The sequence below is a fragment of the Candoia aspera genome, chromosome 1 (genome assembly GCF_035149785.1).
Source record: "Candoia aspera isolate rCanAsp1 chromosome 1, rCanAsp1.hap2, whole genome shotgun sequence".
NCBI lineage: Eukaryota > Metazoa > Chordata > Lepidosauria > Squamata > Boidae > Candoia > Candoia aspera.
Window position 1 is genome coordinate 68546891 of NC_086153.1, and position 19571 is coordinate 68566461.

A 19571-nucleotide genomic window follows, 5' to 3' on the forward strand; every position below is an offset into this window, starting at 1 on the left:
CTGGTTATTGCTGCCTAAAGTATTACAGACTTAATCCTCTGAAATGCAGACAAATTATTGCTCCAGGTTATTTAAAATCACACTTCTAATGCAATAATTCTATTTGGATTAGACTGATTTGGGATGAAATGATTAGGTGACAAAGGTTTTCGCACTACAAAATTAAGTCTCTGTAAAATCTAGCTATGTTTATTCACAAATTAAAGATCTAGATGAAGTTCCATTATTCTTTCATTTACTAAGCTACTACCCATCTCAGCTAGGAATGTCTCTAAGTACCCACAAGTGGGAAGGGAACCATCTTCCATTATATTAGCAAATGGTTTTTTCATTATTATCAATGTTGCTCACTAATGATCCTTGAAATAGAACTAAATCAAAAATGTGCAAGTCCAGTTGGCTTGAGGGCTACCCCAGGCTGCATGTGGCATTTTGAAGGCCACATGCCAAATGTGGGAGGGCCAAGGCAGTTTTAGAAGGCTAAATAGGAGATTTAAAGGGGAAAATGGCTGCCTCAAGCATTTATGAGATGAAGGCATTTTTTTTTGCACTTTAAAGCCTCCCAAACCCCTCAAAAGGCAAAAGGCGGGGCCCAAATGTTTGCACTCCAGCTAGCCTTTTAAGAGAGGGCACAAAAAGGAAGCTGGGTCTGCCTGTGGGTCACTTTTTTTCCCCCACTACTGGGTGAAATAAACAGTGAATAAGCAAAATTATGAAAGAACTTAAAAATGAGTGTGGATTTTTTCCAAAATATATCATTTCTTATACCGTAAGGGACAAAATCAGGCCTCCCCATCCAGCATTTACCCTCAGGACTTTGTGGAAAGAACACACAGCTGAGTGATAGAGCAGACTCAACGTTACCTCCAGGCAGGGCCGCAACTGGGGGGGAGGGGCAAGCAGGGCATGTGCCCTAGGCACTGTGCTAAGGGGGTGCCAAAATGGGTGCAGAATCCATGTTTGCCCCGGGTGATGTAGACCCTAGTTGCAGGCCTGCCTCCAGGTGGTAGACAGCAATCTTACGTGTATCAGTCTGTAGGGAAAAGGTGTCTCCATCTTCTACAGAGGCACCTGATTGGCCATTGTGAGAAACAAAATCTGGACCAAGATGAGCCTTGGCCAGATTCAGTAGGGCTTTTATGTTCTTGTAACAGCAAAGTCACCATTTTTCATTCCTCCACAAAGCATGTTAACTGAAGAACAACTATGCTTTAGCTTCTTGCTAAATATATTTTTAACTGAAATCACTTTCTATCATGTACATTTGTCAACAAAAGAATGCATATTCCTTTTCCCTGAAACTTGCCAGGGTATAGAGTTGAAATAGTTAAATTAAGATTTCGACTTCTGCAATTAGAGGTTAGCTTTGTGCTGTGTAACCATAGTTCCTGAATTCTATTCTCTTGCTGACATATTGTGAGTGAATGTTTCTTGTTAATGTTCCACACTTCAGTGATAACTATGAGCTAGTCAAATGTACCCTTGTTCCAGGTTAAGCATTCATTTTTCTGTAGAAAACATAATGCCTGGCTGCATAATTTCATGTCTAATGATCAGTCAGATCACAAAACAGTAAAAAAGCATTTGGTTTGCACGTACTCAAACTACAAAGATACATATGCAGTACATATTTAAGAAATAGTAAAAGCTATGCTACTGAAGCATCTCAAGGATTTTTCCTGTTTATTGTTACCATACCTTCGACTATACAAGTGAAGTACATGTTAAATAAGGAATAACTGCAACATCTATATTGCTGTCTATGTTTATAAAGGACTTTTGCTGACAAGTTATTAGAGCTAATGAAATTTATACACTGCTCTCAGCAGGAGTCAACAAAAAGACTAAATCAGCTGGATTCACAAATGATGAATGGGCAAGAACACAGACTTGATGATTCTTCCAATAATTCTACACAATTCTCATAACTGTGTAGTGGCAGCAACATGCTCAAAAGTCTCTAGTTATTCTAAATATAGTAGGTCATAAACTTAAGTCACTGAAAATATTGTTACTCGGCAGCCTTTCCCTCTTCAGTGCTTCCCAGATTTGTTGGCTTGTAACTTGCAGATTTTTAAATAAGCACAGCCAAAACTATCATTCCAACAACCTAAGAGACGGCTTTATACATGGACCTCACCAGATGGACAACACCGAAATCAGATTGACTACATCCTTTGCAGCCAAAGGTGGCGGACATCTATACAGTCGGTAAAAACAAGACCTGGAGCTGACTGTAGTTCAGATCACGAACTTCTTCTTGCACAATTTAGGATCAGACTAAAGAGATTAGGGAAGACCCACAGATCAGCTAGATATGAGCTCACTAATATTCCTAAGGAATATGCAGTAGAGGTGAAGAATAGATTTAAGGGACTGGACTTAGTAGATAGGGTCCCGGAAGAACTATGGAAAGAAGTTCGCAACATTGTTCAGGAGGCGGCAACAAAATACATCCCAAAGAAATAGAAAACCAAGAAGGCAAAATGGCTGTCTGCTGAGACACTAGAAGTAGCCCAAGAAAGAAGGAAAGCAAAAGGCAACAGTGATAGGGGGAGATATGCCCAATTAAATGCTAAATTCCAGAGGTTAGCCAGAAGAGATAAGGAATTATTTTTAAACAAGCAATGCGCGGAAGTGGAAGAAGACAATAGAATAGGAAGGACAAGAGACCTCTTCCAGAAAATTAGAAACATCGGAGGTAAATTTCAGGCAAAAATGGGCATGATCAAAAACAAAGATGGCAAGGACCAAACAGAAGAAGAGTTCAAGAAAAGGTGGCAAGAATATACAGAAGTCCTGTATAGGAAGGATAACAATATCGGGGATAGCTTTGACGGTGTGGTCAGTGAGCTAGAGCCAGACATCCTGAAGAGTGAGGTTGAATGGGCCTTAAGAAGCATTGCTAATAACAAGGCAGCAGGAGACGACGGCATCCCAGCTGAACTGTTCAAAATCTTGCAAGATGATGCTATAAAGGTAATGCATGCTATATGCCAGCAAATTTGGAAAACACAAGAATGGCCATCAGACTGGAAAAAATCAACTTATATCCTCATACCAAAAAAGGGAAACAATAAAGAATGTTCAAACTATCGAACAGTGGCACTCATTTCACATGCCAGTAAGGTAATGCTCAAGATCCTGCAAGGTAGATTTCAGCAATTCATGGAGCGAGAACTGCCAGATGTACAAGCTGGGTTTAGAAAAGGCAGAGGAACTAGGGACCAAATTGCCAATATCCGCTGGATAATGGAAAAAGCCAGGGAGTTTCAGAAAAACATCTATTTCTGTTTTATTGACTATTCTAAAGCCTTTGACTGTGTGGACCATAACAAATTGTGGCAAGTTCTTAGTGGCATGGGGATACCAAGTCATCTTGCCTGCCTCCTGAAGAATCTGTATAACGACCAAGTAGCAACAGTAAGAACAGACCACGGAACAACGGGCTCGTTTAAGATTGGGAAAGGAGTACGGCAGGGCTGTATACTCTCACCCTACCTATTCAACTTGTACGCAGAACACATCATGCGACGTGCTGGGCTTGAGGAATCCAAGGCTGGAGTTAAAATCGCTGGAGGAAACATTAACAATCTCAGATATGCAGATGATACCACTCTGATGGCTGAAAGCAAAGAGGAACTGAGGAGCCTTATGATGAAGGTGAAGGAAGAAAGTGCAAAAGCTGGCTTGCAGCTAAACCTCAAAAAAAAAACAAGATTATGGCAACCAGCTTGATTGATAACTGGCAAATAGAGGGAGAAAATGGAGAAGCAGTGAAAGACTTTGCATTTCTAGGTGCAAAGATTACTGCAGATGCTGACTGCAGTCAGGAAATCAGAAGACGCTTAATCCTTGGGAGAAGAGCAATGACCAATCTCGATAAAATAGTTAAGAGCAGAGACATCACACTGACAACAAAGGTCCGCATAGTTAAGGCAATGGTGTTCCCCATAGTAACATATGGCTGTGAGAGCTGGACCATAAGGAAGGCTGAGAGAAGGAAGATAGATGCTTTGGAACTGTGGTGTTGGAGGAAAATTCTGAGAGTGCCTTGGACTGCAAGAAGATCAAACCAGTCCATCCTCCAGGAAATAAAGCCAGACTGCTCACTTGAGGGAATGGTATTAAAGGCAAAACTGAAATACTCTGGCCACATAATGAGAAGACAGGACACCCTGGAGAAGGTGCTGATGCTAGGGAGAGTGGAGGGCAAAAGGAAGAGGGGCCGACCAAGGGCAAGGTGGATGGATGATATTCTAGAGGTGATGGACTCGTCCCTGGGGGAGCTGGGGGTGTTGATGACCGACAGGAAGCTCTGGCGTGGGCTGGTCCATGAAGTCATGAAGAGTCGGAAGCGACTAAACGAATAAACAACAACAAAACTATCATATAAACACATCTTCTCAGAACTTTGGTTAACTAAATACTACCCAATGTTTTCCCTGGTCTATAAAAGGAAACCATGTAAAATATGGTATCTTGGACAACCACAACAAAGTGCACCAGGAGAGAAGAGGAGCGCAACACAGCCATACTACCCCTTTTGAATAAAATCTGAAATCTTATAAAGTCCCAGTTCTTGTGACTTAGTATGGGGGGAGGGGGAATTTAACTATGTTGATAATTTTCAAGTCATTTCTAGACCTATAGTGTGCCCCCACACATATATATAGCTCTTGTTTTGATTTCACAGATCTTAAATATTTTTAAATCATGGTTTCTATAAGAGTTCTGCTTCCATTTGCACTATATGATCAAAATGGCTTATATGCTATTGGCCCAAAGTAATCTTGCTGATGATACTGCTCAAGCCAAATTCCCCAGAAATGTTGCTGTCTAGAATGAAGAAACAACTATAGATCTTTAATCCACACATTACATAATGCTCAGATCCCCCAATGCAGCATTCACAGGAGCCAATGTGTCCCTTGACACCCCCTTCGGTGGACACCCAGGCCCTCTGATTTGCTACTATGTAAATGTTTTACCATTTAAATTTTTCAGAAATCATTAAAAAAAATTAAAGCTGGGAAAGCACCAGCCTCTAGGATTATCTTTTCTAGAAGCCCTTGACTTCTATAAATCCCAGAGCTTTCTGAAAAAATAAAAATGCTGAACAGCTGCCATCCAGCACTTGATTTGTCAATGTCCCCACTTTCCAAACAAAAACAAGGGGAGGTGTTGATAATGAGTATCCTAGAACTCAAGAGCAGAAATAGAATGAAACACCTTTCCCATTTTCCCTTCCAATAAATGTATGTTGCATTTGGGTAATTTACTACATATATTATGGCTGTCATATCATAGCTATAGAAATCTAGCATATTCTACAAGGGCAAGGAAGATGGTCTGGCTGAATAACTTGCAAGCAGCTTTTAAAACCAGACATCTTTCAGGAGAATTCTGACTTACTATTCATCAGTAATTATTCCCACCTTTTTCTTCCCACAAATAGGAGTGGCTACAATACCCCAGATCTTCCCAGAAAGAAAAAGTATAGTTGCACATTTGAGGCAGGGTTCCTGACTTTTCATTCCCAAACAAGCCAATAATCAGAAAGCAATTGCAACCCTAGCTTTAATAGTGGTTTGTCAAGAAAGATGCAGATCAAAATTCCTGCTAACACGCACTCCTGGGGTGGCTACCTATTACAGTTACTCCTATACTCTTCCTATGTTGTACGAATAGGATACTCATGACTATCAGACATTTCTAACAGTACGTGTTTTTGTTAAAATAAAATTAAGTTTATAGGTGTGAAATGTATGCACTTCTAAGTCACTCTCACTGCATCATGTAATACATTATGTTTTCTTCTGCATACATTCTGCATCTATATATATGCATTAAATGAATCTTTCCTAAACTGGGATCCTCCAGATGGCTACACTAGCTGGGATTGCTGGGAATTCCCATCTCGGTGCATCTGGAAGATGCTCACTTAGCAATTGCAGCACTATTTTTGGTGCTCAGTGCCTTCAGGCAGATTCTCAGTAACTGCTGACCCAGCAAACCATATGATAAATGACCTGCTTTCATGTTGCAGCCACAGGTCCCAACTCAAAGGGATGTTTCTTTAGATTCATTCTTTATTTATGTATTAATTAACATATTTGGAGATACCAGCTCTTGGATGTTGATAAAATATATAATCAAATTTGCTGTGCCAACACAGAGTATCCCACTCAGAAATTTAGGGTCACCTATATTTTATTTCAAAGAGTGCCATAAACAAACAGTGGTAAATGTAACTGAACAAACAAGTGTTAGAGAACCTTCAAAAGCAGTATTTTAACTTGATGCCTGTTGATTTAAACCACCAAAAATAATCTCTTGAAGTACATGTGTAAATATTAACATTTGATAACACTTGGGCCTGACACCGCAAGCCAACTGGCATTCTGTCTCATTCATTCATGCTGGATCAACAACATTTACAAGGTTACTATGGAAGAGAGCAATGCTTACCAGCATCCCTGATGAAGCTCTTGGACTTGTTAAACCTTTTATGCAATGCCTAGGATATTCCAGTCCTGCCGCTTTGAAAGGCTAACTGCAGTGAGGGGTATGTTTCACTAAACTGCTCAAGATCCAATCCAAATAAAGAACCAATTGTTCAGAAGATGACATTACATATGCAGAGCTCTTCTCATAATCCACAGAAAAGCTCTCCCACAGTGTTTAATTTCTAAAATGAGAGATGCTGTGGTTCATCCCTGACTCAAAGCCATGAGTCCAGCTTTGGAACCCCTTCCTGTAACTAGAGACAAAAGAGGTTGGCAATGGTTATTTGTTGATTTGAGGGAACTGCATTCAATATATACCAAATACCAGTATCTTTCTTTCCATTTTCTGTTTAGGTCTTCCAAGGCAGAATCTCCTGATCTCAGGGTTGGTGTATAGATGTCAAAAAATAAAATAAGTGAAATTACTGTCTCCTGGACTATAAACTTCCAACTGCAAGTCAGGTATGCCTTCAAAGCTCCTAGATGTTAAAACTCTAAAACAATTGAAAAGAAAACTGAACTGCAAGGAGATATTATAATCTATCCCAGGGTTTCTCAACCAGCGCTCCATGGACCCCTAGGGTTCTGCAAGAGGTCACTAGGGGCTCCCTGGGAGATCATGATTTTTTTAAAAAATTATTTCAAATTCAGACAACTTCACATCAAAGAGGTAAGTTTCATTCTTTATTTTTAATTGAAGAACACTGTTAATGCACATATACAGGCCTACACATGAAACGAATATAATAATTTTGTAACTTGTGGCCTATATTTGAGCCTGAATGTGCAGAGGTTCCCCGAGGCCTGAAAAATATTTCAAGGGTTCCTTCAGGGTCATAAGGGAGAGGAAGACCGATCTATCCTGTTCTCTGCTGTTGCTTATATGTACATCCCAATGTGTTGCTCCCAATATATGGAATACTATTTAGACTGCATTAAATGAGTTAAGATATTCTAATTCAGCAAAGCTTTGGGTGCATATTATTCACAGGAATTCTAACTGTTTTTAATTCCTTATATTTCATTCTAGATTGTAAGCTGCCTTAGGTGTCCTATTGGCCAAAAGGCAGGATATAAATCAAAATAATAAATAGCGATATAGAGAAGCATTAAAAATATGATTTGTCAACCTGCAATCCAAAGGGATGAATCAACTCCATGACCTCAGTGCCTTGCATCTGTAACAGGCTTCAAAATTAACTGTTAATTCGAACTGCAATATATTGCCCTTCACATAAAGGGACAGAAATTAATTAAACTGAGGTAAGACAAAGCACTCTACGTTAAATCACCTCAAGCTTGTTTCAAAGCAATACCATTTTCTTAGCTGTGTATCACATATCTTCATTTGAACTTCATCTAGTTCCCCTTAATGTGCACTCAACAGCAGGAGTGTGAAGACTTTGTTTTACACAATAATTACAATCTGTGCAGTGGCATAACTGACTGCACGTTCCTGAGTGACACATAAGAGGTTTACCATGTGTATGTATCCTAGGAAACAATATATTCCCTAGGTTTCTGTATCCTTATTTGATAACAATCTTTATAGCCCCAGATAATGAAAGAATTACAATTGAAGAGATCTCGACTGAATATTAACTATTTTTGTCGTGTTGTGTAGTACTTGCCATTAAGATAGGAATTCGACAATTGATTTATTTTGTATATGAGATAATTGCAGAAATAACAGTTTCCAAATAGTATTCTTCTATTATATCCAGTGTAGTTTAGCTTGTTGTTGTTTATTAGTTTAGTCGCTTCCGACTCTTCGTGACTTCATGGACCAGCCCACGCCAGAGCTTCCTGTCGGTTATCAACACCCCCAGCTCCCCTAGGGACGAATCCAGTTTAGCTACTTGCTAAAAAACAAGATTGAGCAAAGTCATTCAAAAGCAAGAAATGACTTTGACTTTATAATAGGATAGAACTGACTTTGTAATATGATAGAACTGAAGGAAAGAAATTAGAACTGAAATACGTTTAACCATCCATAATGTATAGTAAGGGTATTCTATAAGGATTATTACATATAAAAAGGTATGTCATGAGAGCTGTGCGTCTGTGTTCTATATTCCATGGGATGAATGTATATTGATTCTCCAGATAAGGACAATGCAGGACCTTGTTATCCATCTAAGCAACTTACATTTGCCACGTATACCAATGCTCTAGATCAGGGTTTCTCAACCAGGGTTCTGTGGACCCCTAGGGTTCTGTGAGAGGTCACTAGGGGTTCCCTGGAAGATCACGATTTATTTAAGAAATTACTTTAAATTCAGGCAACTTCACATCAAAGAGGCAAGTTTCATTCTTTATTTTTAGTTGAAGAACACATTAATGCATATATACAGGCCTACATATGAAATGAATATAATTTTGTAACTTGCGGCCTATATTTGAGCCTGAATGTGCAGGGGTTCCCCGAGGCCTGAAAAATATTTCAAGGGTTCCTCCAGGGTCGAAAGGTTGAGAAAGGCTGCTCTAAATTTTCATCAGTTACAATTTGGCTACAAACATGCTATGACTTTCTGGCAATGTTTGTTTTCCTTGCCCCCAACCCAAAGATCATCTCTGAAGGAGATGGGCGGTGACTAAATTTGAAGTATAAATAAATTAAATAAATAAATCTTTACTGCAGGCACTTATGCCAGTACTTCAGTCTTCTCCAGCCTAGTGTGTTCCAGATGCTGGCTCAGAAATCTAAGTTGCAATCTCAAAATATTTAGAAGATACCAGCTTGGGAAAACTAGATCTGACATACTTCCCTTCCTATGCAAACAACACAGTATGAGAGCAACTCGGGTTAACGCCAACCTTAACTGTAATCCAAAAACCCATCCTCTTTAACTTAATGTCCGGTTATTTTGTTTTTAATTTCAAACTTAACCTACATTTCATAATTAAAAACAAATCCCAAAATGCTATCAAAGTCATACTGTCTAATTGCATTAAAAATTATAATAAAATATTATGTCAGTGTCACAGAGAAACAGTGATAGAAAAGAAGGCATTGTAGCAGAAATGTTATTAAGCTAGACTATAGGACAATAAACTACAGAATAAACTAAGATAATTTTTAAAGGGTAAAATTATACTGGCAAAATGCTGAACTGAGCAAGTGATGCTTTCAGCAGCCATCATGACTGTTATTAACCATAAAATGAATTAGAAGAAACCTGACAGAAATACAGAAAATATAAGTCTGCAATCCTATTATTTTTCTAGATGGAAAAATTCACAGGAATGGTGATGGTAGCCGTGAAATAAAGAGATGTCTGCTACCTGGAAGCAAGACAGTGAAAGATATACACAAAAGTATCAAAATGCACAGTCATCATATTAAGAAAAGTAAATATTGTCAAGCCCAGTTGTAGAATACAGTTCAGAAAGCTGGACAATTAAAAAAAAGCTGAAGAAAAATATATGCCTTTGAATTGTGATATGGAGAAAATTGCTGAGAATACCACGGACTGCTGGAATAACATACAATATTATATGACATAAAACCAGATTACTCACTTGATGCCCTAAAACCAAAGCTAAAGCTTAAATATTTTGGACACATAATGGGAAGGCAAAAGAGAAGAGCCTGATACCTGGAAAAATTAAAGGCAATAGAAAAGAGGCCAACCAAAGACAGGTAGCTATGTACTATCACTGATAAAACAAGCACAGCCTTACAAGAATGTGAAGAAGCAATTACTGAAGGACAATCCTAACAAAATGATGTTCAGTGACTCACAAAAGCAACTGAACAACAATGTCAACTGAACTCAAATGGACATACTTCTGAGTGGGCATGAACAGGATCATGTTGCAAAGCATTTAAGTCATCAGTACCAGGCAGTGTACAGAACAAATTGTATGCTTTTTGTGCAGATTTACACATTTCAAACTCTCAAATACTGCTTCAAATAAGTAACTCTTCTATACATTTTGCATGTTAAAATTTACAAGCATTCAACGGTTTTTATTCTACAATGTTGTCATGCCATAATTATTGTAACTTCCTCTGTCTCTGAATTCAGTAGACAGCAAGCTATGGGTCTTTTTCATTAAGTTGAAAAACCTATGTTTGAGTTGCATCAGTCTGGACTGTAGTAATGAACTATTATTAACATCTCCATTCAAAAAAATGCTGTCTACACAGGAAGCTAGAAAGATTAGTCTAGAACTTTTCTTCCTGACATCTAGATTTGTGTACTGTAAAATGCAGTGAGGTTGAGCATTCAGGTAGATAACACTCACACACAACCACACTGTCTCAATAAAACTCAGTCCTTATCATTTGACTGCTATAGATTTAACGAATCTAACTGTACCTGCTACCATCACACATAGAATTCAGTATTAGCATTCATACTATCAGAGTTATAAAAACAACTAAATACAATTGTTGGAAGAAGCAAAACTTAAGAAGGGGAGGTCTAAGTCAGAAGCTGTCCCAAATATGGCTGGTCACCTTGCCAATTTCATTTAGGGTTTCATTATTCAGTGTTGAGACCAAAAATCAGCATAAAGTTACTGTAGACTCTGGCTTCCATTCAAGAAGATTGTGAGAAATGGTAACTTGTCCAGGGCCACTCCAGGGTTAACCACAGTCACTGCACATTGACAGCATTTGTGGTAAATTCTTTATCTCTTGGACAACCATCTACATATGCAATAGATATGACCATTCACATAGTAGGTAAAGCCTACTAAGGTTCTTGCCAGGGCTGGGAAATCTATGGATTTCTTGATGCTATAGAATTACAATTCCCAGCTTTCCTTGTTGGAGCCACTGAGAGTTGCAGTTCACAACCCTTCTATACAAGGCTGTTGATCTTTGGGTCTCACATTGCAAGGTTAATTCACACGTGCCTAAGACTAAAGGACATTCAATAAAGAAAAACAAGACTTAAACCTAACATTTCAAGCGTTGGACCACCTGTGCTCAAAGGGCTACAGCCTTAGTGACTGCGGGTCCAAGGCACTCCTACTCCTTTTACCACCTCCTAATGGTCCTTGAGACCTGGCGCTGGTTCTCAATCATCAAGGTCACGGGAATGCCGTTAACTGCAGACCGACCCAGCGGGAAAGCGCACCAGTTTGAGCACGGCTGCTTTTGCGAAAAGGCAGCCGAGGTCCACCGCACTCCCCTTCCCCCGCTTGGATTCCAGCCTTGCCGGATAGGCGACCGGGTGGCCCTTCCCTCTCCCCTCAGACCGCCCAAGCCAGGATGAGCGAGGGGAGGGCGGCGGCCACAGCTCCCTCACCCTCCCCGCTCCACTCACCTTGGTACTGTAAGGCCCCGGGATCAGCAGCTTGAGCGCCTGTCTCTTCAGCTCCACCAAGCGGGCGTTGCAGTTCTCACACCACACGCCGCGATCGGAGCCCGGGGAGGAGCCTCCTCCGCTGCCGGAACCGGGCGAGCCGGTGCCGAAGCCGGGCGAGCCGCCTAGTGACCCGGGAGAGCTGGTGCCGATCCCCGGGGAAGCGGGGCCGGGAGAGCCGGTGAAGGAGCCAGGCGAGGAGGTTCCCGAGCCAGGCGAAGGGGTGCCGGAGGAGCCCACCACCGAGCCTGCGCCTTCTGGGGCGGGGCGGCTGCTGGACCGGGACTCCTCGTAAGCTTTCCTGTACCAGCTCTCCGGCGAGAAGGGCGCCGCTGATTTGGTAGGGGAGCAGGAATCGTTCACCTGAGCGGAGAAGGAGAGGGGAGCAGATCAAGGGGGGGAAGCGGACAGCCAAGTTCATCCATCGACTAATCACACCCGGGACGGAGATTAGCAATCACAATAGCCCCAAGCAGGCGAAAACGCCCACCTCTCCCTTCTCTGATTTCCAGCCAAGGAGGTCTGGGCCCCCGCCGGAGAGCGATTTTCCACAGAAAATGAGGAGGGGGGAGGTGTCCTGTGCATACACGTTCCCAAGGAGCCCAGATGAGTGACAACTCTCTTCTCTCCCCCGCTCCCCCAAATTACTTGCCCTTTGCTCGAGTCAGGACTGAGTGTAGATACCCTGGAGGGAAGGCATCCGAGGTATTGTGCAAGAATCGCTACCAAATAGAGGGTCTCGAGCAATGAAACGGAACCCGGGGCTGCAAAAGTTCTCTACAGGCACCGGGAGTCTGCAGCTCCAGGGAAAGGACCCTGCCCAGATTTATTTCACGCAATTTTCTGATGACGGAGCAGACCTGGCTGGTTCGTATACCAACTGCACCTTGATTGGAAACACGCCGCTTAATAGGCGGCTTAGATCCGCTTGCACGGCTACGAGGCAACCCTTTTGTGTAAAAACCCAGACAGGTCTCCAGCATCCTCGTGTGCCCTGACTTGAGGAGTAACTTACCCCATATTTCCTGTTTCGGGTGGTGACTGCAATTCTCTCTTTATTCCCAGCCACCGAATTCATGATGATCTTTGTGCACGCGGGGAATGCCTTGAAAATTTACATCCAATAGGGAATCTCCAAATCCAATCAGGTTCACACCGGCTGAAATCAATTGTGCGTAGGTGCTTATCTCCCGCCCCCCTTCTCCCCCCAAAATCCTTGAGCCCCAAAAGCCCGAGCAAGCCTCAGACGACCAGAACGAGGGTCCGCGAGAATGTCTTTGCTTCAGATCCCGTTTTTGTCCTCATTGTCTTCTATCTCGTTTAGCTTTCTTTGCGCAGAAATCCAGCGGGTCAGCGTTTTCCCTTCCCGATCGCCAACGCCAGTTGCCCCCGATAACCATGGCCATCCAAGGTGGGTTTTAGGAAAGGCGAGAGGAGCAGAGAGCTGGGTGTTCCTCGCGGCGGCGATTGCTCCGCGACTTGGCAGTGCGGTAACTTGTTCCCTTCGCCAGGGTTTGCAACTGAGTTAAAAGAAATCGTCCAAAAATCTCGGGATCCAGACTCTGGGAGGAGCCTCCGAGTTCCTTGCAGCCAATATCTCTCTGCCCATTTTTGCCTGACAGTTTTGCAAAGGAAAAGGGGAAGCGCCGGCTAGCTACGCAGCGCGCCTGGAGCCGTGGAGGAGCTGCAAAGCAACGCGTTCAACAGCTGCCTTTGAAGGTTTTGCAAGCGGGGCCGGCGCGCAACTGCAGGCGGCTTGCGACTGTTGCTTGTCCTAGAGAGAGCCTTTGATTTGCAGCATCGCTGTAGTGGCATTTAGGGATTTAAAAATATATCTTTAAAAAACCCTCCTCTTTAAGACGAGGAGATGTCCTTGTCTCCATCAAAACAGCTGTGCATAGTTAATTTTTGGAAGAGCTCCTGAATAAGACTGTAGGTCTGCTGAGTCTTCTGCATGTGCAAGCTTGAAAGAAGTAGGCAGCAGCATCTGGCACACCTGTGACAGTCTCTGTCAATGCTCTCTCTCTCTCATATGGTAGTGGGTGTTACATTATCTTTGAAGTAGACAAAGATGATTAACCAGAAAACTAGCAAAATCTTAAATACGTGGGTTTGTCCCTTTTGTTTTACTTTTACTTGTCTGATCAAAGAATTTCCACGCAGTTTTTTCAAACTATAAAAGAATCACATTTCTACACAGCTGGCTGGATCTGCTGCTTCAGTTAGGGCAGATTCCTATTTGATTAAAATGTACTGAGAAGCATTTTTGAAATTGTTCCTACATACCTTTCCCTCTCCCCACCCATGCATGTCCCCCAGATCCCTAACCGGAGAGAGGGGAAGCCATTCTGTTACCAATGGCCATTTTGATGGCAGATGGACCCAGTTGGAGGCAACCCATCTTACCAAGAAATCTTCAAATATTTTGTAATACATTTTCTTTGTTCTGGGTCCAGGATGTAATCAAGTATAATTTTGGCTGTGTGAACACTAGGGAGTCATGGATAAGAAAATATGCCTAGAGACAGAGGGAGGGACGCCCTACAAGACGAAGCATTTCTGCCTTTGGAAACTTTCCCCTTATGTAGGCCTTGGGTGAGATCCACATCCCATTATGTACAGTCATGAGAAAGAGACTTTATGTGAAAATTCAGAAGCCACACAAACCTTGAAATTCTCAATCTTTTTTTCTCCACCAAATTTGCATGGAATACTAATAGCCTTGGGTAAATGGGAATGATAAAATGGCTTCCAGCCCAACTTCTCATGTTAGGGTTGTGCAATGTGTGGTGCATTTATTTTTTCTGTAAATAATCAAAGCCTTTATGCATTCCAGTGGCCACATGGAAAGTAGCTGAAATTGCTCAATCTGGCACCTGTTACGATATTAATGCTTAGCGTTTATATCACTTTAGTTTTCAAAGCACTTCATGCTCATTATTCCAGTGATCATTATAGGCAACCTGGTGCATTCCTTGTCTCACAAACTCTTGCGGTTGGTCATCATTAGGTTAGAGGGGTGAAAGTTGATATCCAGAATATCTGGAGAACTCCAGATTGCCTACAAGTAGATGAAGAGAGGGTTTGTAAGCTAGTGAGATCACAATAGAGATAACAGTTTGAACCATAGATTTTCTGTTTCAGCACCTGGACTCCTAGCTATTGTACTACAATAGATCCCATGTTATTGGGTAGGCACTTCTGAGGAATTTATTCACTAGGGATTGGGCTGATTTTTCCCATCTAGAAAAAATGGAATTATTGTGGTACATTTGAACTGGTAAAGGGCAAGCAAAATCCATGGTTTATTAAAAGGTGGCCTAAGCTATATGGAGCTTTCTAAGCAAAAGATGATGGTTCAATTCCATAAAGATATACAGTATGATATTGTGATGAGACACATAAAGAAGGATCAAAATGTTCCCTGCACAAACGACTCAACCAGTCCTTCCCAAAATGTTAGTTGTGTCTGGGAAATACATAGAAAGAACAGATAGAATATGTTTTTCCTTAAAGGTTAGAACTGTAGATGAAGTTGACAAGTAGGAGGATGAAGACTGAGCAATGTCATTAACAACATAGTCATTCATTGCCATTGTGTGAGTGTAGCTGTGTTTTTTTCAGCTTTCACCAATAGGTAGGTAGGTTGGATTTCACCTCTCAGAATTCCCAGCCGGTACTGGATCTTCCAGGGACAGTGTTATGGACTTGATTGCACTCTTGCTTCAGCTCCTTGAAAACCTTAGTCTGGCTACTACTTTAAGCAAAAACTAGACTTAAGTCAGCCTTGAGCTGTTCAGCTGTAATAGTGTGAAGTGCAACAACAGATATACACATTGTAATTCTTGAACAGAAAGAAGGGGTTTTCTATGGTTGATCCTGGAGCCAAAGCACCCTTAGTGATCATGCAGTCTGCTGTGTAGATTGTTCTGGAAGCCACCATCAAAATAAAGCCAGAACCCTTGCCTGCACATGGGAATATGCCAGATCATACAGTAATTCAGCCCATGGAGAACCAGAAATAAGATATATAGAAATATAGATATCCATGATATAAAAATTGACTTCCAAATTTGTGCGTTTATATGGCTATTATACTGTATATTTGAAATATTTATGACCTGCCCACTTCCTAGGAGACCTTGTAGGAAATCAGATCCATGAAAGCAAGGTAAAACCCTAAATCAAGCAAGATAATCAAGTTAATTAAAAAGGCAGAATGACAAACATAGTCATAAACAGGTATCTCTGTTAGGCACTTAAGAAACAAGAGGCATGGTTGGTCTGTGTATACTAAGTCCTGAATGTGAGCATGGAAAAGTGCAGTTCATCCGGTTCTGAAAAGCAGGTAATGTCAAGATCAGCCTGGCCACCAAAGGAAGGGTCCCCTCTTACCAGCTCACATAGCATGTGTCTCCCAGCCTTTGGTTGACCCTTCATCTGTCCTTCCTGGTTCCTGTGAAAAATGAGCCTGAAATTGACCCAGAAAAGGGGTTGTGTTTACGCTCAAAATTCAGGCATTTTGTCCTAAATCATATATATGGGCAACTTGCTGTTTTTGTGGCTCTGGTGCCCTGTGTGGCTGGGCCTGCTGTATACTGACACATCGTTTCTGCTGTTGCAAATCTGAAACATAAAACAATGTGTGCCCTAACATAAGAGCAATAAAGATAAGGGGTCTGGAGGCTAAGTCCTATGAGAAATGGCTAAAGAAACTAGGTATGTTTAGCTTAACAAAGAGAAGACTGAGGGGAGACATGATAGGAGTCTTCCAATACTTGAAGGGCTGCCACAGGGAAGAGGGCGTTGATGTATTCCCCATAGCACCTGAGGGTAGGACAAGAAGCAATGGGTGGAAGCTTGTCAGAGGGAGATCCAACCTGGAAATGAGGAATCTCCTGACAGAACTATTAAGCAGTGGAACAGCTTGCCTCCCAGAGTTGTGGGTGCTCCGTCACTGGAGGTTTTCAAGAAAAGATTGGACAACCGTTTGTCTGAGATGGTATGAAGTCTCCTGCCTTGGGCTTAGGCAGGGGGTTGGACTAGAAAACCTCCAAGGTCCCTTCCAACCCTATGATTCCGTGATCCCATGATAGGCATAATGTGGTTTAAAAAATGAAGACTTTCCGAAAGCAATAAAAAATGCCAGACTACCAATATGTCTGATATAGCATTGCACAATTTGCAGTGTTATATAACCCACTGGGACCCTTCACCCCCACCTCTGTCCCACAGAAAAAGGTTGAGTGTGCCCCTCAACATCAAAACATTGCCTGGTCCAGTCTCAGTGGGTTGGACTGAATGCAGGATGTTATTCTTCCAGCAAGAGCATCCCCAAGTGGAGACTGAGGCAAAATGTTCCAACAGGCAAAAAGTGAGAAGGCAATAGAACGAACTCCCTTTGCAGCACGGTTGCACCCTCTGGTTTGGGAAAATCCCCAAACACTAGAGCAGATTTTGGTAAGCTGGGGAATTTCTACAATCACTCCTTGCACCTCATGAAACTGGCAGTGAAGCTCAACTCTATTCAAAGCCTTCCCCCTTCCAATTGGAGGGATTCTTCCCAATGGTTTTATTGGATCCATCCGTTCCTTTTCCTTCTCGCTAATAGTAGAGGCTGGGATAATACGATATACTAAAAGAAGAAAAGGTAAGTTAGTGTTGTCTGGCTCCTCTTCTCGTACAATCACTGAGAGAAAAAGCAGGCATGTGCCATGTATATTATGGTATATAGCCTTAATTGGCTTGGATCAGCACTTCTCATGAAGAACAGGCAGGCTTGCTTTGTTCTTCATCAGCCCTTTAATTAGCACACAGTTAGATGCCCCTGCCAAACTGCATCTGCTGTGTTAGGGATTGTCAGATTGTGTGCAATGGTATGCTTAGTCATGAGAGATTAGAAACATATGAGAAACAAAGGGGGGTGGGCAACAGATTGGCCAGCTTGCTTGTAAATTCCAATTTGCAGGGTACTGCCTTGTTACACACCAGGAAGCATAAGAACGGCAACATCTTGCTGTCCGTTACCCCTGAAAGTTTGCCGACAAGGAACAGTAAGGATTCATGACTCCAGCTCAAACATGGTCAATCAGGCAATATTTTACAGCTGACTAATAGAGCAGAAAGCATAAAGTAAAACCCATTTAAATATCAGGTAGATTCCATCGTTCAGAAAAGACAAATGCTTAAAGGGAACTGAAGCATCTGTCTGTTTACCCAAATACAGACGCACACACGCAACGCAAGCATGAGAGGAGAGGTATTCTAAAAACCATTAATTATAAGAAACATTAATTATAGGGCTCCATTGGGTAATTTTGCAAGATTATGGGGACATAGTGAACCAGGGTTTATCTAACTGAAAATAGTAGGATCATTTACCACCTGTTTAGCTCAATAGGGAAAACCAAAAGAGAAAGCTGTACAGTGTTTTTGTCCAGGATACTTTCAAGTGTCACATTATTTAATCTGCAGTATTCTGGCTGTCAGTTATGCCTAAATTCACCCTTTTATCAAGTGCTTGAAGCTTCTCTTGGATGGGGCCTTGTTTATTTATTTATCCCGCCTTTACTATTTTTATAAATAACTCAAGGCAGTGAACATACTGTACCTAATACTCCTTCCTCCTCCTATTTCCCCCACAACAGCAAGCCTGCGAGGTGAGTTGGGCTGAGAGGGAGTGACTGGCCCAAGGTCACCCAGCCGGCTTTCATGCCTAAGGCGGGACTAGAACTCACAGACTCCTGGTTTCTAGCCCAGCACCTTAACCACTAGACCAGATTTTCTTTACATCCTTCTTGTAGCCTTGTTCAACAATTTGTGCCAGCAGCAGTCACAACATGTAGTGTGCTATGCTAGAATGGAGACCCTCTATCTGATGCTTTGTAATACTGTATATACTTCAGTAGAAATGTTCTGATGATACTCCTTAGATCTGCTTCCAATGGTAAAGCGTGACAACCTTAATGCACAGGCTAGATATAGATCAGAGCAAGAGTTCAGAAGTGGTGATAATTTAGCAATGGCTTTCAGCCAATAAAAACCCTTGAATAAGCGTTTTGTTTATGTAACCACTTTTTGATCATATGTTTTAAAAGAGTCAAGACAGTTCATAAGTTAATATAAAAATAAACTAGCATAATTAATAAAATAAAATAAAAATTAAATGTGCATATCAAAAGTGTGAATATGAAATTCCCAGATTTAGGTTTTTGATTTAGTACCCTTTGGTCAGAACCTAATTTTGCATGATAACTTGGCCCTGCTTCTCATTCACCAACATATATTGGGGGATGCAAAGAGGACCTCTAATGTTATTTTGAGATTTTTCCATTCACTAGGGAGACAATTTATTCTAATGGGCACCAAGGTAAAATGTATGACATCTGTGACCCAGCTTCTGTGTGGTGCATATGTCCTTCAGGACTTGGACCCCTAGAATGAGTGCAAATGAAATTTTTAAGGACAATTCTTTAAATACCCTAAGGTGTTTTGAATGTCTTCCTGTGCACTGAGATGGGACTGAGATAGATTGAGGCTCAGGAGTGAATGCTTACTTTCAATTATTGGATAAAATTAATTTTCTATAAGCTTTAACTCCCTTGGTTCTTCAAAATTATTATTGTTCCATTTGGAAAAATAAATGGAAACTGAATGTGGGATTGCTCTTGAATTTGTGGCCATCATGATGTACAATAAGGTTAAACCAATAACAAGACATAATATAATGAATACTGACTATCAA

The 19571-nt window shown here is 41.5% G+C and overlaps 1 protein-coding gene across 1 annotated transcript in view; it reads right to left on the reverse strand.

The window, feature by feature from the left end:
• The window catches only part of KIF26B (kinesin family member 26B), a 333909-nt gene extending 321004 nt beyond the window's left edge, over positions 1-12905 (reverse strand). Inside the window, exons 1-2 of the mRNA XM_063306130.1 lie at positions 12843-12905; positions 11789-12190 (exon numbers count right to left, since the gene is read on the reverse strand). Coding sequence (XP_063162200.1) covers positions 11789-12190; positions 12843-12905 — 465 coding nt within the window. The remainder of the gene's footprint in view (positions 1-11788; positions 12191-12842) is intronic.
• Positions 12906-19571: the final 6666 nt, after the last annotated feature.